Source organism: Sapajus apella, unplaced genomic scaffold (genome assembly GCF_009761245.1).
Source record: "Sapajus apella isolate SASKATOON/1434 unplaced genomic scaffold, GSC_monkey_1.0 scaffold1, whole genome shotgun sequence".
NCBI classification, from domain to species: Eukaryota; Metazoa; Chordata; class Mammalia; order Primates; family Cebidae; genus Sapajus; species Sapajus apella.
The window spans coordinates 9,050,855-9,068,068 of record NW_022436941.1 but is presented as its reverse complement, the minus strand read 5'-3'; the positions used below and the strand labels follow the sequence as shown (position 1 = coordinate 9,068,068).

The 17,214-nt window shown below is 38.1% G+C and overlaps 1 protein-coding gene across 3 annotated transcripts in view; it reads right to left on the bottom strand.

Moving 5' to 3' along the window:
* The window catches only part of FNIP1 (folliculin interacting protein 1), a 153,681-nt gene that overhangs the window by 92,272 nt on the left and 44,195 nt on the right, over positions 1 to 17,214 (bottom strand). For 2 of the 3 annotated variants that reach the window (XM_032246404.1, XM_032247779.1), the window contains exons 2-3: positions 14,279 to 14,405; positions 5,004 to 5,138 (exon numbers count right to left, since the gene is read on the bottom strand). In XM_032246404.1, coding sequence (XP_032102295.1) covers positions 5,004 to 5,138; positions 14,279 to 14,405 — 262 coding nt within the window. Of the gene's footprint in view, positions 1 to 5,003; positions 5,139 to 14,278; positions 14,406 to 16,592; positions 16,617 to 17,214 lie in introns of those variants that run through there. The other variant, XM_032247151.1, reaches the window with a different exon arrangement.

The window sequence follows — 17,214 nt, the reverse complement described above, 5'->3', positions numbered from 1 at the left end:
GGAGTACCTCTTATTTCGATTGTTTGGAATAGTTTCAGAAAGAACAATACCAGATCCTCTTCGTACTTCTGGTAGAATGTGGCTGCAAATCCGTTTGGTCCTGGGCTTTTCTTGATTGGTAGGATATTGATTACTGTCTCAATTTCAGAACTTGTTATTTGTCTATTCAGGGTTTCGACTGCTTTCTGGTTTAGTCTTGGGAGGGTTTATGTGTCTAGGAATTTATCCATTTCTTCTAGATTTTCCAGTTTATTTGCATAGAGGCATTTATAATATGCTCTGATGGTAGTTTGTATTTCTGTGGGATCAGTGATGATATTCCCTTTATCATTTTTTGTGTGTCTATTTGATCCCTCTCTCTTTTCCTCTTTATTAGTCTGGCTAGCAGTGTTAATCTTTTCAAATATCTAGCTCCTAGGTTCACTGATTTTTTTGAAGAGTTTTTCGTGTCTTTATCTCTTTCAGTTCTGCTCTGATCTTAGTTATTTCTTGTCTTCTGCTAGCTTTTGAATTTGTTTGCTCTTGCTTCTCTAGTTCTTTTAACTGTGGTGTTAGGGTGTCAATTTTAGATCTCTCCTGCTTTCTTTTGTGGGCATTTAATGCTATAAATTTCCCTTGAAACATTGCTTTAGCTGTGTCCTAGAGATTCTGGTACACTGTCTTTGGTTTCAAATAACTTTTTGATTTCTGCCTTAATTTCTTTATTAACCCAGTAGTAATTCAGGAACAGGTTGTTCAGTTTCCATGTAGTTGTGTGGTTTTGAATGAGTTTCTTACTCCTGAGTTCTAATTTGATTGCACTGTGGTCTGAGAGGCTGTCTGTTATGATTTCCGTTCTTTTGCATTTGTTGAGGAGAGTTTTACTTACAATTTTGTGGTCAGTTTTAGAATGAGTGTGATGTGGTGCTGAGAAGAATGTATATTCTGTTGATTTGGGGTGGAGAGTTCTGTAGATGTCTATTAGGTCCACTTGGTCCAGGGCTGAGTTGAAGTCCTGAATACCCTTGTTAATTTTCTCTTATTGATCTGCCTAATATTGACAGTGGGGTATTAAAGTCTCCCACTATTATTGTGTGGGAGACTAGGTCTCTTTGCAGGTCTCTGAGAACTTGCTTTATGTATCTGGGTGCTCCTGTATTGGGTGCATATATATTTAGCATAGTTAGCTCTTCTTGTTGCATTGACCCCTTTACCATTATGTAATGCCCTCCCTTGTCTTTTTTGATATTTGTTAGTTTAAAGTCTGTTTTATCAGAGACTAGTTTTGCAACCCCTTTTTTTTTTCTTTCTATTTGCTTGGTGAATATTCCTCCATCCCTTTATCTTGAGTCTATGTGTGTCATTGCATGTGAGATGGATCTCCTGAATACAGCACACCGATGGGTCTTGACTCTTTAACCAATTTGCCAGTCTGTGTCTTTTCATTGGGGTATTTAGCTCATTTACGTTAAGGTTAACATTGTTATGTATGAATTTGATCCTGTCATTACAATGCTACCTGGTTATTCTGCCCATTAGTTGATGCAGTTTCTTCATAGTGTAGACGGTCTTTACAATTTGGTATGTTTTTGCAGTGGCTGGTACCAGTTTTTCCTTTCTATATTTAGTGCTTCCTTCAGGAGCTATTGTAAGACAGGCCTGGTGGTGACAAAATCTCTCAGTATTTGCTTGTCTGTAAAGGATTTTATTTCTCCTTTGTTTATGAAGCTTAGTTTGGCTGGATATAAAATTCTGGGTTGAAAATTATTTTCTTTATGAATATTGAATATTAGCCTCAACTCTCCTGTGGCCTGTAGAGTTTCTGCAGAGAGATCCACTGTTAGTCTGATGGAATTCCCTTTGTGAGTAAACCATCCTTTCTCTCTGGCTGCCCTTAACATGTTTTCCTTTATTTCAACCTTGCTGAATCTGACGATTATGTGTCTTAGGGTTGCTCTTCTTGAGGAGTATCTTTGTGGTGTTCTCTGTATCTCCTGAAACTGAATGCTGGCCTGTCTTGCTAGGCTGGGGAAGTTTTCCTGAATAATTTACTGAAGAGTGTTTTCCAACTTGGTTCCACTCTCCCTGTCACTTTCAGGTATATCAATCAAACATATGTTTAGTCTTTTTACATAGTTCTATATTTCTTGGAAGCTTTGTTCGTTCCTTTTCATTCTTTTCTCTCTAACCTTGTCTTCATGCTTTATTTCATTAAGTTGATCTTCAGTTTCTGATATCCTTTCTTCCACTTGTTTGATTCAGCTATTGATACATAAGTATGCTTCACAAAGTTCTCCTGCTGTGCTTTTCAGCTCCATCAAGTTACTTATGTTCTTCTCTAAACTGGTTATTCTAGTTAGCAATTCCTCTAACCTTTTTTCAAGGTTCTTAGCTTCCTTGCATTGAGTTAGAACATATTCCTTTAGCTCAGAGTTGTTTATTATTAACCACCTTCTGAACCCCACTTCTATCATTTCATCAAACTCATTCTCCATCCAGTTTTGTTCTGTTGCTGGCGAGAAGTTGTGATCCTTTGGAGAAGAAGAGGCATTCTAGTTTTTGGAATTTTCAGAATTTTCAGTCTTTTTATGCTGGTTTTTTCTCATCTTCGTGGATTTATCTACCTTTGGCCTTCGATGCTGGTGACCTTCGGATGGGATTTTTGTGTACGTCCTTTTTGTTGATTTTGACTCTATTCCTTTCTGTTTATTAGTTTTCCTTCTAACAGTCAGGTCCCACTGCTATAGGTCTGCTGGAGTTTGCTGAAGGTTCACTCCAGATCCTGTTTGCCTGGGTATCACCAGCAGAGGCTGTAGAACAGCAAAGCCTGCTGCCTGTTCCTTCCTCTGGAAGCTTCGTCCCAGAAGGGCATCCGCCAGATGACAATCAGAGCTCTCCTATATGAGATGTTTATGGACCCTTGCTGGGAGATGTCTCCCAGTCAGGAGGCACAGGGGTCAGGCGCCCATTTGAGAAGGCAGTCTGTTCCTTACCAGAGTTCAAGTGCTGTGCTGGGAGATCTGCTGCTGTCTTCAGAGCTGGCAGGCAGGAACATTTAAGTCTGCTGAAGCTGCACCCATAGCCGCCCCTTCCCCAAGGTGCTCTGTCCCAGGGAGATGGGAGTTTTATCTATTAAGTCCCTGATTGAGGCTGCTGCCTTTCTTTCAGAGATGCCCTGCCCAGACAGGAGGAATCTAGGGAGTCAATCTGGCTACAGCAGCTTTGCTGAGCTGAGGTAGCCTCCACCCAGTTCAAACTTCCAGACAGCTTTGTTTATACTCAGTTGGAAATGGAGAAATCACCCACCTTCAGTATTGATCTCACTGGGAGCTGCAGACTGGAGCTGTTCCTATTTGGCCATCTTACCAACCACTCTATATAGACAATTTTTTTTTGAGACAGGGTCTCACTCTGTCACCCAGGGTGGGGTGCAATGGCATGATCATAACTCACTGCATCCTAGAACTTATGGGCTTAAGCAATCCTCCCACCTCAGCCTTCTAGGTAGCTGGGACTACAGGCTCACACCAACATACATGGCTAATTTTTTTTCTTTTTGAGACAGAGTTTCACTGTTGTTGCTCAGGCTAGAGTGCAATGGCACAATCTTGGCTCACTACAACCTCCACCTCCCAGGTTCAAGTGATTCTCCTGCTCCCAAGTAGCTGAAATCATAGGTGTGAACCACCACGCCTGGCTAATTTTTGTCTTTTTAGTGGAGATGGGGTTTCTCCATGTTGGTCAGGCTGGTCTTGAACTTCCGACCTCAGGTGATCTGCCCTCCTCAGCCTCCCAAAGTGTTCGGATTATAGGTGTGAGCCACTGCGCCCAGCACACATGGCTAATTTTTAAAAAATGAGGAAACTTTCCAAGTTGTGCAAACTGGCACAAGTCATGATGGTGTAGTATGGCACAGAACTATTATGGATTTGTTAAGGTATTGTGCCTAAAGAGGAAGTGAAATAGAAGAAGGCAGGGGGAACTATGCAGTAAATCCATTTGGGATTTAGTAATTTCAGACTCCTTTCACATAACTGGTCCCATTGATTAGGTATAAAGATCAACTTCCATCAAAATACAATCATCTCATTACCAATAATTAAAAGCCAAGATTCTATTTTGGTACTGTGTAAATATAAAATACTTGTGATTCATGCAAACTTGGATGACACAAATAAATTTACATCAGATGACATTTGTTGAGCATGAGACCAAACACTGATTTTATATAAAATGTAACACATTTTTTTTTTTTTTTTTTTTTTTTTTTTTTTTTTTTTTTTTTGAGATGGAGTTTCACTCATGTTACCCAGGCTGGAGTGCAATGGCGCGATCTCGGCTCACTGCAACCTCCGCCTCCTGGGTTCAGGCAATTCTCCTGCCTCAGCCTCCTGAGTAGCCGGGATTACAGGCACGCGCCACCATGTCCAGCTAATTTTTTGTATTTTTGGTAGAGACGGGGTTTCACCATGTTGACCAGGATGGTCTCGATCTCTTGACCTCGTGATCCACCCGCCTTGGCCTCCCAAAGTGCTGGGATTACAGGCTTGAGCCACCGCGCCCGGCCAAAATGTAACACATTTAGAGAGAAGTTCCTATATATACTTACTAATATGTTTAAATTCTGTATTTTACAAGTCACATTATTTTTGAAAAATAAACTTGTGCATTATGTATACTTCTAATCATACTTTAATCTCATACTACAACTGAAATGGCATTAGTATTTTATATTTATCTTCATATTTCAGAAAAAGTATATAAAATAAGAAATTATTCTGATAAACCAGTAAGTCTGAATTGGGAAATATAAAATACTCATGCAACCTATACCTATGGCTCTCTACTCCTATTTTTAAGATTTATCAAAGTTCATAAACTTACTTGTTTATCTGTCTCTCCAGCTTCAATGCAACCTCTAGGAAGATAAGGACTAACAGCTATTTATATCCCCACAGTCTGCTGGATGATGTTCAAAAATATTTATAAATGAATGAATAACTAAATGACATCAATGATCTTACCTGGTACTTAAGACACTGATCTTTTATATCAGAAGATGAAGTCACAGAACTATCTAAAGAGGAAGAACTGTCTCCTCCAGGTTTCAGTTGGCAGCATTTCCCAAAGACTTTAACTTGAGCATCACTGCAGAGTTTCTGAAATACAGATAATATTTCCACTCATATTTTAACAGATTTTTTTTTTTTTTTTGAGATGGAGTTTCGCTCTTGTTACCCAGGCTGGAGTGCAATGGCGTGATCTTGGCTCACCACAACCTCCACCTCCTGGGTTCAGGCAATTCACCTGCCTCAGCCTCCTGAGTAGCTGGGATTACAGGCACACGCCACCATGCCCAGCTAATTTTTTGTATTTTTAGTAGAGACGGGGTTTCACCATGTTGACCAGGATGATCTCGATCTCTTGACCTCGTGATCCACCCGCCTTGTCCTCCCAAAGTGCTGGGATTACAGGCGTGAGCCACCGTGCCCGGCCCTCAGATTTTTAACCATACACAAATTTCATCATGGTGCAAAAACCTTTGGAAAAACCAAGGATAAAATAACTCAAAATAATACAACCTTAATATAACTGTTTGCATTTTACTATATTTTCTCCAATACTATTTTCTATTCTTTGTCTCATAACTGTAATAAAATTTGTGCAGTGTGTAATGCACTTCTCTGGCTAACATTATTACATCCTGAGACTTTTCCAGGTTACCAGGGCCTATACGATATTCATTAATACTGATGTAACAATATATTGCAGTAGTTTTTCAAATTATTTGCTCTCAACATCCTTTTATGGATCAGGCATGGTGGCTCACAACTGTAATCCCAGCACTTTGGGAGGCTGAAGCAGTCAGATCACTTGAGGCCAGGAGTTCAAGACCAGCCTGACCAACATGGAGAAACCCTGTCTCTACTAAAAAGACAAAAATTAGCCAGGCATGGTGGCGCATGCCTGTAATCCCAGCCACTGGGGAGGCTGAGGCACAAGAATCTTTTGAACCTGGGAGGCGAAGGTTGCAGTGAGTTGAGATTGTACCACTGCACTTCCCCCTGGGTGAGAGTAAGATTCTGTCTCAAAACAAACAAACAACCCTCCCCTCAAAAAAAAGCAAACAAACAACCTTTAATGTTCTTACAAATTATCAAGGATCCCAAGAGCCTTTTGTGTACACGGGTTATATCTATCAATATTTTCCCATATTTTAATTAGAAATTAAAACTAAAACCATTTAAAAATACTTATTCATTCCTTTAAATATAACAATAAACCCAATTTAACATAAGTAACACGGTTATTAAAAATTATCTATTTTTCTGGGTAGAAACGCAGGGATGAAAGGTGAGATGCAAGTGAGAATTTTAGATCTAACCACACACAAATATATATGTTTAATCTTTTGAAATGAGAATATATTCATGTAATGAATAAATTTTTAATAAAAGAATGAACCTAGCACCAGATGACTGTGCAGTCTAGTGTGGAAGAAAAATGTATTTTTTTTTTAATTCCCTTTTCTCTTTCTCCTCCCCAACAACTTCTCCATGTCTTTCACTGTTCACAACTACCAAAGTTACAATCCACCAACATCTGTGATATTCCTCAAAGTATTTCAGTGCTTTATCACAGTTACCAGTATGTCCAGTCTTCCATTTAACAGACCTCAGGTAGGGTTTTAGAAGAAACAATCTGAATAAAATCATTTATTGAAGATTGATTGGTCTATAGTCACCAACATCACCAAAGGCATCATTAAAAATTACATTTAGTAGTCTCCAAATCATCTCTAACAAAGAAAGTTAATGTAATAAGAATAAGAGCTTTAGAACTAGATATGAGTTCAAAACCTGGATCCTTGAGCAAGTTAATTGACCTCTCTAAACCTTAATTTGTTATTTGTTTAATGGGAAGAAAAATCCTACCTAACAACACTTAAGGGAACGTGTGTGTGTGTGTGTGTGTCTGTGTATTTTATATACATACATATGTAATATTATATATAATAGTTATAATATTCTAACTACCTCTACAGAGCCGAGACTACAAGTGTGTGCCACCCTATCCAGTTAATTTTACTTTTTGTAGAGATAAGGTCTCATTAGGTTGCCTAAGCTGGTCTCCAACTCCTGGGCTCAAGTGATCCTCCCACCTTGGTCTCCCGAAGTGCTGGGATTACAGGTGTGAGCCACTGCATTCGACCTAGTTATAACTGTTATTAGAAAACAGTTAAAATGAGGGGCTGACATAACTGAAGTCAGAGACTTCACCAGATATTTCCATGTATGTTTCAACACTTGATAAAAATATGGGTATTTTTACTACTGGTATCCTTGGCCACATCTTAATAACCTTATTATTTATTGATCACCAACAAAATGCCAGGCTTTATTGTACATTTTCTCTAATATGAAGCATGGTAGATATTATTGATCCTATTTTACAGATGAGAAATGTGAAGCTCAAACAGGTTAGGTAACTTCACCAAGGTTTCAAGAGCTAGTAAATCTGTTATCTACTTACAGACAAAACCCAGTTGGCTTGACTTATCCACTATCACAAACCACCATTTCATCAGACAACAAAAATAGTTAAGTACTACGTGTTCTATGCCAGGGTGTGGCTGCAGACCAGTACCAGTCCATGGCTTGTTAGGAACAAGGCCACATGGCAGGAGGTGAGTGGCGGGCAAGTGAGCAATATCACCTGAGTTCCACCTCCTGTCACATCCACCTCAGGATTAGATTCTCACAGGAGCTCGAATACTATTGTGAATGCGCATGCAAGGAACCTATCTCTAAAGAGATACAACAAATAAATGCAATACAAGATTCTCAACTGAATCCTTTGGTTCTATAGGATGTTATTTGGACGACTTGCCAATTTTTAATGGGATCTGAGGATTATTTGGTTATAATATATAAATAATTTTCTGAATTTTTGCTGTATTGTGGTTACACAGAAGAATGTTCATGTTACGTAGAAGAATGTTCATGTTTGTCCTTTTTTGTTTGTTTCTGAGACAGGGTCTTGTTTTGTCACGCAGGCTAGAGTGCAGTGATGTGATCCTGGCTCACTACAACCTCCACTTCCTGCACTCAAGCGATTCTTCTGCCTCAGCCTCCCAGTAGCTGGGACTACAGGCACTCACCACCACGTCCAGCTAATTTTTGTGATTTTGTAGAGACAAGGCCTTCCTATGTTGGCCAGACTGGTCTCAAACACCTGGCCTCAAGTGATTCACCCACCCTGGCCTCCCAAAGTGCTGAGTTTACAGGTGACCCACCACACTCAGCCTAGAAATACCTTTTCCACTCCACAGATACATAGGAACTCCCTCATTTTTTATTTTGTAATGTTATAGTTTTATATTTTTACATTCAAATGTTTGATATACTTGGTTTCATCCTGGTGTACACTGTAAGAGACGAATCCAAATTAAGGCCGGGCACAGTGGTTCATGCTTGAGCCCAGGAGTTTGAAACCAGCCTGGATAAAACAGTGAGACTCCATCTCTAAAATAATAATAATAGTAAGTAATAACAATATGAGTCCAAATTAATCTTTCGTCCACATGGCTATCCAATTATCCCAGCAACATTTAAGATGATGCCTTAATCATAAACCAAATTCCTGCACGTATTTGGATGTATTTCTGATCCTTTATTTTGTTCCATTAGTCTATTGCCTATTTATGTGTCAATAACATACTTCTTAAATATTGAGACTGTGCAGTATTGCAATTTTCAAATGTGATAGGACTACTTATCCTCACTACCCTTCTTTTTCAGCTTTACAACCAATCATTGCTAATTTTTTTCCATTTGAACTTTAGAATTCACTATCTAGTTCTAGACACTAACCTCACCCCCCACACACAAAAATAAGGATAACACTGTTTCTGTGATAGCATTATTTCACAAAGCACTTTGGACAATTTTACAACATTGAGTACTGGCACAGAATATGTTTTGCCTTTCCATTTGTTGAGGTATGTTTTCATGTCCCTTAAGAAGACTTTTAAAGTTCTAAACTTACAGATTTTGTTAATTGTATGAATTGGCAATTTGTCTCTTTTTTTTTGTTTTGTTTTGTTTTTTTGAGAAGTCAGGCTGGAGTGCAGTAGCACCATCTTGGCTTACTGCAACCTCCACCTCCTGGGTTCAAGCGATTCCCCTGCCTTAGCCTACTGAGTATCTGGGACTACAGGCGTGTGCCACCACACCTGCTAATTTTTTGTATTTTTAGTAAACATGGGGTTTCACCATGTTGGCCAGGATGGTCTTGATCTCCTAATCTCGTGATCCACCCACCTCGGCCTCCCAAAGTGCTGGGATTACAGGTGTGAGCCACCGTGCTGGGCCCACTTTGTCATTTTAATTTCTATTTTATATTATTTTATTTTTTTGAGACAGAATTTTGCTCTGTTGCCCAGGCTAGAGTGCAGTGGCAAGGTCTCAGCTCACCACAAACTCTGCCTCCCGGGTTCAAGTGAATCTCCTACCTCAGCCTCCTGAGCAGCTGGGACTATAGGCATGCACCACCATGCCCAGCTAATTTTTTTGTATTTTCAGTAGAGACAAGATTTCACCATGTTAGCCAGGCTGGTCTCGAACACCTGACCTCATGATTCCCCCACCTCAGCCTCCCAAAGTGCTAGGATTACAAGCCTGAGCCACCGTGCCTGTCCTTAATTGCTATTTTAAATGGGCCATTCACTTTTATGTCTTCAAACTGGAAGCTATTTGCATATATCAAGCTTACTGATTCCTGTATGTTAACTTAAATCCAGTTACCTAACCAAAACCTATGTGCAAATTTGATATTATAAATAAGACTCAACTACCCAATTAGTACTGTATGATGCGTCAGAGTGTTCTCACACCTTAAAATCTGTATTCACCTTTCCAAAGTTATACAAATTTACTGATGTATGACTTTATGCTTGTTTATAATCAGTGAAAGCTGACCCATGTGAACAGTCATATAACTTCACTGGGAACTCATGAAACAGCATTGCACTACTGTTGACATAAAAACAATGTCTAGGATAAGGATAGTAGCATGATAAAATCACAATGGATCCATTTGCCAATATTAGTGTTTATATCAAAACCACATCTCAATATTTTTTCAAACATGGGAAGGTTCTTCTGTCAAAAGTGTTTGAATCTGAGCAACTCCATCTTGAATAGGGTCTGGGTAAAATGAAGCTGAGATCTACTGAGCTATATTCCCAGATGGTTAAGGCATTCTAAGTCACAGAAGGAGGTAGGAGGTTGGCACAAGATACAGGTCACAAAGACCTTGCTGATGGAACAGGCCGCAGTAAAGAAGCTGGCCAAAACCCACCGAAACCAAGACAGTGACGAAGGTGATCTCTGGTCATCCTTGCTGCTACATTCTACCAGCATCAAAATAGTTTAAAAATGCCACTGGCAACGTCAGGAAGTTACCCTATATGGTGTAAAAAATGGGAGGCATGAATAATCCACCCCTTGTTTAGCATATAATCAAGAAATAACCACAAAAATGCACAACCAGCAGGCCTCGGGGCTGGTCTGCCTATGGAATTACCATTCTTTATTCCTTTACTTTCTTAATAAACTTGCTTTCACCTAGTGGACTTGCCCTGAATTCTTTCTTGCTCAAGATCCAAGAACGCTCTCTTCACTTCTTTAAGATCAGTACACATATTCACTTTAATCAGGTTTTATAGTTCAACAGTCATTTTTCATAGAATACAACAGATCTCAAAAAATGTATTCTAAGAAAGCTATACACTGATTAACAATTTTATTTCAACTTATATAAGAAACTATTTGAGCATGCAAATTACTTTGGCTTCTGAAACAAAATCAAAGCATTTATGTAGTTCACTGTGTATAGAATTTAAAATGTAATAAAATGTATAGTTTCCTAATTTTCTCTGCAATCCCATCAAATACACTCTACATACACAATGCTTGCTTTGCACGGAAATACAAAAATAATCTCCTTATGTTAATAAAGTGCTGTTATATTCTTCACAGACAATTCCTTGGTTCAACCAAAAGTAAAAGTGGATCAATATTCCACTGTGAAATATTGGCTTCTCTCTCACTCCAGATAAAAGGTACTCAAAAAAGTGAATTATGATCACCTATAATCTTTATAAGCAAAACTACCATGTGTCTTATACATTTAAAAGGACTTTAGTATTTTTACAATGATCATTTTTTAATGCTGGAATAGCTTCAAAGTAAAGAAGAATCATTAATAGGATTTTGATTTAATTAAATACACTCAAAATTGGGTGAGCCCAAATATTACTATCCTCTACTCCTACCTGGCAACTTTCAAATGATATTTTTCCAAAAATAATCTTAAAATTCAGATTCCAGCTGATAATAAACTGTCCCAAGTAGTTGCACTGTGCATACCACACTATATGAGCATGCAAAGTACTTTGGTTTCTGAAACAAAATCAAAGCATTTATGTAGTGCATACCACTAGTGCAGCTACTTGGGAGTCTGAAGAGGGAGGACTGTTTGATCCCAGGAATTCAATCCAGCCTGGGCAACATAGCAGGACGGAAGGACAGAAGGAAGGGCAGAAGGAAGGAAGGAGGGAAGGAAGGAAGGACAGAGCCTATTCCCAGTTTGATTTTAAAAAAAAAAAAACAGCTGTTTCCAAATGAGAAAATGTTTTAATTCCTTTTTTGATAAAGAGAACAGAGGAAAACAATTTTGCAAGCTTCACATTCTAAAGCTTGACTTTCTGTTTATGACTCACAGTGACATTGTGTTCTAATTTTTTAAAAAAGAAGGTTTTCAATACAAATTTGGTAAATACGCTGGGCAACATCGCCCATGCCAGTAATCCCACACTTTATGAGGCCAAAGCGGGTGGATCACTTGAGCCTGAGTTCAAGACCACTCTGGCCAACATGGCAAAACCCTATTTCTACTAAAAATATAACAATTAGCCAGGTGTGGTGGTACACACCTGTAATCCCAGCTAATCGCAAGGCTGAGGCATGAGAATTGCTTGAGCCTGGGAAGCAGAGGTTGCAGTGAGCTGCAATTGTGCCACTGCACTCCAGCATGGGCGAGAGAGCAAGACCCTGTCTCAAAAAACAACAACAAAAAACCTTGTCTCAAAAGAAAAAAAAAAGCTTTGGTAAACTGTATGTTTGAAATAATATTTATAGTCCTTATTCTCTTGTAAACTGTTTTAAAACTAAGAAAGAAAATCATAATAAGTTACTTAACATTTAGCAGAGCAAAATATAATACTGTACAAGTATAGCAAAGCTGAATAATTTACTTTCATCCAGCAAACTGCTAATAATAAAATAAACATAATGCCATCATTATGTATGAACCCAAATTATAGTGTAGAAAGTTTAAAAAAAAATTTACAATACAAAAAAAAAAAAAAAAAAAACATTTACAACACAATGTTCTTCTTTCCATATATAGAACCCAGGACAAACAATGAGTATTTCAGTATGTACAGTAGTGTTCAAAAGGAAGACAGAAAATCTTCAGGAAGGTATTTACAGGATTTTGAAAAGAAACTTCCTAACGTTAATTACAACTGATCAAAATATGTCCTGAGTACTTACCACATGTAAGGCAGCATGCAGTGTAGGAAATAAAGGTGAGTAATAGGACAATTTTTTACTTTAAGATTTTTTTCCCAGTCTAAGAACAAATACACATACAAATACAGCTATGCTACAGAAGGCTATGAATATGAGCAAAGAACTATGAAAATTCTGATGGAGGAGAAAATAAATATACCTAGAGAAAATCAGAAATGATTCATAAAGTTGTGATAAAATAAACCCTGAAGGAGGATAAATTTTCAATTAAGAGAGAGAGTATATACAGTAAAGGCATAATAAAATAAGTGGGACTGAAAGTAGTCAGGAATGTTTGATTTCTAGACACTGATGAGTTTCCAGAAAAGTTTTATAATGAAAAGAAGGGTAGGCTTATAGGCAAATTTCAGAAAGTTGAGTAATAACTGAATAGTTTGAGAAGAGAGTCAATATATTACCACTGAAACACCAAGAGACAGAGACTAAAACAGACCAAGGAGAGATCAAGAGATAGACTGAGAAGAAACACTCTAGAAAGCCTGAGTAATAGAGAGATAAAGGGAGAATAAGAGATACCAACAGACACCAAGAAAGATGACTGAGAGGGACAAAGGGGCCAGGCATGGGAAAAGAGAGAGAACACTGTTATGGACTGAATACTTGTGTCTCCTCAAAATTTGTATGTTGTCCTAACCCACCATATGACACGAGGAGGTGGGAACTTTAGGAGATAATTAGGTCATAAGAGTGAAGTACTCATGAACGGGGTTGGTGCCCTTATAAAAGGGACTATGAAGAGTTATCTCCCCTTCTTTCTACCATGTGAGGGTAGAGTGAGAAGTCAGCAGTCTGCAGCCCAGAAGAAATCTAGGAGAAATAAAAGTATTTCTTTTATTTATCCCAAATATGCTGGGAGAAATAAAAGTATCTTGTTTAAGGCATGCAGTATACAGTATTTTGTTACAGTAGCCTGAACTAAACACACACAAACCTGAAGGAAAAAGTAAAAAATAATTATTTTGTGGGTGTTGGGTAAAGAGGCATTGTGAATGTTTCCAAGCAAAGAGAAAAGCTGAGAGGGAAAAAGAAAGACATCAGCAGGAGAGAAATTAATGAGACTAATGAAGCATCATCCCAGAAAAGGCATGCAGGGAGAGTTCAAAAAACAGCATGAGTTGATTCTTACAGGGTGGTTTAACATAAAAAAGCAGCAACTGAAGAAACACACAATGAACCGCATTAATCAAAATTAAGATTAAAAGTTAGGTTATATGCTGAAATTCAATAGGATACGATCAAATACAAAAAAAAAGCAAAACTTGAATAAATGTCTGCTGAAAAAGTAAAAAATAAGAGATAAGTTTTAAAAACAAACAAACAAATAAATAAATCAGTCTCAGACAAGTTCTGCTAAGCTGTTGTTAGCAGTCTAAATACAAAGAAAACATGCTTATCACATTTGTGATTAGCCTTGGATTTTAACTGTCTGCTTGACCATCTCCAATTCTATGACTCTTAAGCATCAAACCACTCCTCAGCTATTCAAATCAAAATGTTAGATTCACCAAACATTTCATTATCCCTTAGCCCCAACATCCAGTCATTTCCTTCTCCTTCAGCCCCAATTATTTAGCTTGATAATTCTGGAATTATCAAAACATTCGACACCAAAAGTCAACCAAATGAAGAATGATGCTCACCGATACTGATATGTCCTCATTTTTTCTCTTAACACTGGAGTCAAACAAGACATTTCTCCCTCGTCTTTCACAGTCTTGATATACAATCAGTCGAATCTGGCTTGGATCAAACTCTGGTAAAGGCCAACTTGAAAGAAAAGTAAAGATTCATTAGAGTTATTTTAATAAATATTCCATATACATTCTTAGAACTAAACCTATATAATAAAGCCCAAAATTGTATTATTTTATCTTTATACAAAATATCACCAGTTCATGGCTGAAAACTTAAGAGTAAAAATAAAGGCAAAACAAAATTATTTTTATTTAAAAATAACAGTAGCAACTATGACTTAGTATATATAAAATAGTTACCCTATGATTTTTAAAAGCATTAACTTAATAAATATACATGAGTATATTTAACATAATGAAAATACGTATTGATTTCATGTCATGGACCAAGATGACACAATAAGGTTAACCCATATTTTTAAGTAGTTTTGTTACTATTTCTCCAACATGGAAAAGTGAAAAATAAAACAGTTTTCAGTTTAAATAACAGCAAAGGCCTTACAAGACAAAAAAAAAAAAAAGCAAAAAAAAAAAATGTGGAGCACAATCAAGTATAGTGAAAATGCTCATATGCTGCTGGTATGAATATAAACTCCTGGGAGCAGTGGCTCACACCTGTAATCCCAGCACTTTAGGAGTCCAAGGTAGGAGGATCACTTGAGCCCAGGAGTTCAAGATCAACCTGGACAACAGAGTGAGACCCCCATCTCTACAAAAAGTTAAAAAATTAGTCAGGCATGACAGCACGCATCTGTAGTCCTAGCTTCTTGAGATGATGCAGTAGGAGGATCACTTGAACCTGGAAGGTCAGGACTATAGCAAGCTGTCATCATGCCCCTGTACTCCACCATAGGTGACAGAAGACCCTATTTCAAAAAATAAAAATAAAAAATAAATTGGCACAATCTCTTTAGAAAACAGGTTTTTAAAAATTTATACGTATGTACTAAACAAACAAATCCCAATAGAAATGAAGTTGTTCCCAGCAATTCTACTCCAGAAAAATTTATCACAATGAATGAATTTCAGCTATAGGCAAAAATAGACCACAAGCAAAAGATGTCAGAGAATGCCTCACACACACACACAGATAGCTACTGTATTTTTCCACTTACATAGAGGTTAAAAATGGGTAATGTTTGTCTAGGGGTTCATACTTAGTTTTTAAAACTATAAAGAAAACAAAGTAAGTAATGGCCTCAAGAGTTTGGAGAGTAATTACTTCTAGAGTAAGGTAGAGGGAAAAGTGTAACCAGAAAAGGGACATACTAGGTGAACATAGGCAATGACTATGTTCTATGTTTTGACCAGATAGTGCTGACACGGATCTTTACTTTACAATATATATTTAAACAGTACATCACATTTGTTTTATGCACTTTTATATATGCATTACATTCCACAATTTAAAAGATTAATGGGGTGGGTAAGGTAAAGAAGAAGGGAAAGAGAAAACAAACTGAGTGACAACTATCTGGTGAACCAAACACAATATAAATGACAGGACAGCTGCTAGGCAATGGGAGAATGGATATGCCAGGAGCTGTTTCTCATTAGTTACAACAGACTGTTTTTTATAATTTCAACTTTTATATTCAGGGGGTATATATGTAGATTACATGCATATATGTCATGATGCTGAAGTTTGGGGCACAATTGATGCTGTCACCCAGACAGTGAGCATAGAACCCAACAATTAAGTTTTTCAACTCTTGCCCCTCTCCCTCCCACCTGGCTCTACTAGTCTTCAGTGTCTATTGTTGCCATCGTATAACCACGAGTATCCAATGTTTAGCTCCAACTCATAACTGAGAACATGAGGTATTTGGTTTTCTGTTCCTGCATTAATTCACTCACGATACTGGTCTCCAGCTGCCTCCATGTTGCTGCAAAGGACAGGATTTCATTCTTTTTTTATTTTTATTTTTTTGAGACAGAGTCTCACTCTGTCGCCCAGGCTGGAGTGTAGTGGCACAATCTCGGCTCACTGCAACCTCCAGCTCCCAGGTTCAAGAACTTCTCCTGCCTCAGCCTCCTGAGTAGCTGGGATTACAGGCATGCGTCACCATGCCTGGCTAATTTTTTGTATTTTTAGTAGAGATGTGGTTTCACCATGTTGGTCAGGCTGGTCTCGAACTCCTGACCTCATGATCCACCCACCTCACCCTCCCAAAGTGTTGGGATTACAGGTGTGAGCCACCATGCCCAGTCGATCTCATTCTTTTTTATGGCTGTGTAGTATTACATAGTACCTACGTACCACATTATCTTAATACAATCCACCACTGATGGGCCCCTGGGATGAGTCCATGTCTTTGCTATTGTGCACAATGCTGCAATGAACATACAAGTGCATGTGTCTTTTTAGCAGATTTGTTTTCTTTTGGATATATACTCGGTAATGAGATCACTGAGTAGAATGGTAGTTCTCTTTCAAAGTTCTTGGACAAATCTCCAAACTGCTTTTCACAGTGGCTAAACTACTTTCCCACCAAGGGTGTATAAGCATTCCCTTTTCTCCACAGCCTCAACAGCATCCATTATTTTTTGACTTTTTAATAATAGCCAATCTGATTAATGTGCGATGGTGTATCACTGCGGTTTTGATTCGTCTCTCTCTGATGATTAGTGATGATGAGAATTTTTTCATGTTTGTTGGCTGCCTGGATATCTTCTTCGGAGAGGTGTCTACGTTCGTGTGTTTCGCCCACTTTTTTTTTTTTTTTTTTGAGATGGAGTCTCACTCTGTTGCCCAGGCTAGAGTGCGGTGTGGTATGATCTTGGCTCACTACAACTTCTGCCTCCTGGGTTCAAATGATTCTCCTGCCTCAGTCTCCCAAATAGTTGGAACTACGGGTGCATGCCACCACACCCAGCTAATA